General features: G+C 58.2%; 1 protein-coding gene across 1 annotated transcript; it reads right to left on the reverse strand.

Moving 5' to 3' along the window:
- Nucleotides 1–218: 218 nt before the first annotated feature.
- On the reverse strand, nt 219–4165 carry CBLN2 (cerebellin 2 precursor; the record flags this gene model as incomplete). The annotated part of the gene is made up of 3 exons (XM_056131523.1): nt 219–457; nt 622–741; nt 3779–4165. Coding segments are annotated over 3 exons (705 nt in total), but the record flags the coding sequence as incomplete, so codon positions are not given.
- Nucleotides 4166–4411: the final 246 nt, after the last annotated feature.

Raw genomic sequence — 4411 nt, forward strand, 5'->3', positions numbered from 1 at the left:
ATCACAGGTACAAATCGCTCCGGTCCCTCTTCCCTTCTCCTTCAGACCTTGTTGCCTAAAAACTCATTAGAGGCCAGGATCCTGAGGAACTGTCAATACTCAAAGAAAATTCTGGAAATGCAGAAGGACATCATTCTTCCACCGCAAACGTCTCTGTCTGTCGGAGGAGGCGGTCCTATTCGGACAAGTCCGGGGAGGGGTGGGGGACGAGGAACTGCAGATTGGCGGACTCAGCATCCCACGGGCCGGGAGCTCTGCCTTAGAGAGGGAAGACCAGGAAGCCCGAGAAGGTGGAGTATTTCCAGCCGCCCATGAGGTTGCCTCGCTCCAGTTTGAGGTGAACTTTGTCTTCTCGCTCCATGAGCAGCAGCACGCCATTGCTGGCCGCCTCTCTCGTGACGTCTTGGTCCCCCGCAAAGGCTGAGATCACTGGGTAGCCGTTCTGCATCAGACTCACCTAGAATGCAGAGTTGGGAGCTTAGCCAGCAGAGACAAGAGGCCCGGGCCCCCCACATGCACCCAGGGGTCCTCTTGTCTCCAGGCTCCCATTCCCCGGGGACCCATACCATGGGGGCAGGGGGTAGGAGAGGAAGCAGAGGGTTGCAGGCTTATCCTACCCACCTGGATGGTTTGTCTGTTGTACACTTTGACCACGTGGAAACTGAAGCTGTAAATCCCTTTCCGCGGCGCGACGAATATACTGGAGGCAAGATCGAAATGGTTGCCGATGTTTACTAGGACCTGGAAAAGAAGGGCGGATGCAGCACTCGCCGAGAGACACCCCCTCGGCAGCTCTCGCTCACCCTCACATTGGGAAGAAAATTCAGTGAGATCCCAGCACCCGTTCCCAAGCCACAGGAGACCCGCTCAGCGAGGCCAGCTGCCCCAAGGCGAGGCGAGGTGCTCCTGCAGTTCAAACAATCTGGGCAGGAATTGATTTCAGAGCTATTCTAAGGGGTGGCCGTTCGTAGTTTTAAAGTGGACTTTATCGATGCATGGATGCAAATTGTGTGTATGTTGGGGGCTGGAAGGAAGGCAGAGAGAGGCTGAGGCCAGAAAATGAGACAAGGAATTGTAGATTGAACCTGAGCAGAGCCCTGTGGAGTGAGACAAGTGGGTCTGAAGCTTCGACCCAAACAGAGAGCCCTTGTGGCCGGCCGACAGTGCAAGGCTGAAGGCGCTTGCACTGCACTTGGGCAACCTCAGATCAAGTCCTGGTACCACATCTGATGCCCCGAGCAACCCTGGACACAGCCAGGACTGAGCTCTGAGCACTGCTGGGTGTGGTCCTAAATTCAAAACCAAACGCACTGAAAACAACAGTACAACAGAAAACAACAATACAACAGAGAGCTATGGGACTGCCCAGGAGAGACCAATAAGGGAAAAGGCAAAAGAGCACAGGGCAGGTCAGGCTGTGCCCCCACTTCCTGTCCTGAAGTCAGGTCTCCCTAGACCCTGTTATGGACCCCACATATAGAATGGGGACAGGCCAGGCTCTGCCCCAGGGACACCAGCTGTGTCTGCTGCTCCATCCTTTTGAGCAATGTGTTTGCAGAGCTATGAAGCTATGACATCATGCCAATTGGCCTAACTAACTAAAGGAGGAAAGGACGGGGCAGGGTGTGAAGCTTTCCTTTCCAGCAGGGGAATTTCACAAGAGAGAAAGGACAATGACACAGTCAGCCCTGAGACTGGAGGTCAGATGACTCTGCCCTGCCCTGGTGCTTTTCCTTCTTGTTAAATAAAAAAGGGAGGTGAGAAACCTGCAATGCCCTGGCCAGCCATGAGGAGGGAGGGTCCCTCATTGTCATCCAATTCCCAGTCAGCTCTGGCAACCAGAATCTCAGCCCAGTGTCTGCAACCCATTCTTGACCCAACCCAGGCACCAAAGCTCCAGGAAGACAATAGAATGACTCTTAAGACAAAAAAGCCAGTGGCCACATAGATGAGACCCCATAGATGAGATCTGTTGTCCTCTGACTAGAAAACATCCTTCCACCTCTGCGGTGAGGACTTCCGCACGTGCATGCACACACGCATGCACTCATGCACACACACACACACACACACACACACACACACACACTTGGGCTGCTCTAATCACAGGTAATTCCCACAGTGGTGTGAAATGCAACGCCCACTAGACTCCTCCCCAACCGAGCACAGCCCCACTTCAGCCCTGGACAACAGAACACAGGCCATGGGCTACACTCGGGGCTCTATTGTTACAGATTGACATTGCCTGCCTGGCCTGCCCAGAGCTGGACTCTCAGACCCTCTGCAGGCTTTGAACACTGAGGGGTCTTTTTTCAAGACCTCCAGAACAGCTTTTCCCAAATCAACTTTCTCCTCAATTTTAAATTTGGGGCGCTAGTAACTAGTTCAGAGGACTGGCAGAGAGGAAAGACCACCTAAGCTGCCCCAGAAAATTGAGGTACAGTGAGTCTCTACCTGAGGTCATGGGAATACACCATTCGCCTGCCTGCATCGCTCAGGCATAAAATCTGATCCCCTTCCTCTTCCTCTGCCCCACAACCCAAGTGTTCTGGACCCCACGTGAAATGACCAGTAGTAAACCACTGGGAGAACAATGTCTAAGATAACTGGAGGTGGATAGAAACAGGAAGAACAGGGAAAAAAGATATTAATAGGGTAGGTCATTTCCAAATACCTATCTGAAGTCTTGAAAATGAAAACAGATTAAGATGTCTTCCATCAATCCCCTCCCCAACCGCCCTCCCCTCCTCTCCCCCCGCCCCACGCAAAAAAATAAATCACAGACCATCTTCACTGAGCATTACAACAGATGAACACCTGGTCTATAAGCTACAAGAGGCCTGGCTGTGCTAACAGCCTCCCCGGAAAGGGTGGGGTAGGGGGGTGCACAGTGCTGCATAGTGGAACAGCCACACACAGTCAACCCGGAGGTTCTGTGGTGGGCCAACCAATTGGGTTCAAGAAAAGGAACCAAAGCCGAAGCTGGAAGAGACTGGATGGCTTCCCCCTTGTATCTGAGGCGTTAGGGGCACCGAGGAGCACAGCCGGAGCACCTGCAGCCTGCCATCCAGAGCGGCAGTAACCCTGAGGGAGCACTGCAGAGGCCTGCCACTTCCGGCCAGCCCTCTGCCTGCAAAGGATGGAGAGGAGTTCAGGGAGGAGGGAGACGTTAATACCCTTTAAAAGCAGGGATGCTTGCCCTTTCTGGAGCCACCCTCTGCAGTTCCCTTCAGATAGCAGGCGGTGGGCAGTTCCATGCACCGGCTGTGGTGTCGGGCTTGCGTTTGTGCCATGCTCCAACTCTGTTTTCTGTGACTTATCTAGACTTTCTCGGGTTGTCTCACCCCAACCCCCACCCGGCACTGAACTCTCTTGCAGAGAAACATCCTTGCCACCGCCCAGTGGCAGGAACTAACAGGGCACCTCTTGGCTCGCTGCTGGCGATCAGAGAAGCCCCGGGGCAGAACAAGGAGCATCCGTACATGGGTCAGTCACCTAGTGGCTACTACCCATCAGCCCCAGAAAGCAGCGGCTGCAATTTCCAGGGAAAACAGTGCCTGGGTGGGGAGCAGGGAGGCGATGCCTCTTCACTCTAAGGTTTCCCAGAAAAAAGAGAGAGGGAGCTGGCCTCTCCAGGCCCGCGAGTGCCAAGCCCGGCGCCACAGTCCCGAGGGGCCCCGGACGCACCGGGCGCGCCTGGGGCGGGAAGGGAGACGCGCTGGGGGTCGCGCGGGGGCCACCGGACAGTCCCGCGGCCCGTGGCCGGGCGGCCGCTGACCTGGTCGAAGTAGATGGTCATGGTGCGGTTGCTCATCTCCGACGGCTCGTGGTTGGTGCTGCGCGTGGCCGAGAAGGCCACCTTGGCGCTGCCGGAGCGCACGGAGATGCCGAGCGAGGAGGTGACGGCGCCGTCGGCCGACGGGCTGGAGTCGCACACCACCAGGCACTTGCCCTCCAGCACGATGGGCTCCGTGTCGTTCTGCGCCCGCACCGGGCGGCCGGCGGGCAGCAGCAGCAGCAGCAGGGCCAGCGCCGCCCCCAGGCCGGACCCGCAGCCGGCCGGCTCGCTGGGCGCCCCCCGACGCGCGGGCATGGTCGGCGCGCGGGGACCCCGGCCCGGGGCGTGCGGGGGGCGGGCGGGAGCGCGGGAGGGCGCCGGGTCGTGGGCTGGGGCTGGGGGGCGTCCGCTGGCCTCGGTGCCCGCCTCGGAGGGTCCGGGCCCGGGGCGTCCTCAGAAGACGGGCGCCGGCACACCTGTCAGGGCGAAGAACCCCAAAGCTTAGCTCGCGAGGCGCGGGCGCGCGGGGGAGGAGGGGCAGGGGCGCGTCGCGCGGGGACCCCGCCCCGGGGACCACCTTCGGGGCCAGGCACACACCGGCGCCCGCCCCCACCCCCAGACGTGACAACAGGT

Source organism: Sorex fumeus, unplaced genomic scaffold (assembly GCF_029834395.1).
Source record: "Sorex fumeus unplaced genomic scaffold, SorFum_2.1 ptg000092l, whole genome shotgun sequence".
Taxonomy (NCBI): domain Eukaryota; kingdom Metazoa; phylum Chordata; class Mammalia; order Eulipotyphla; family Soricidae; genus Sorex; species Sorex fumeus.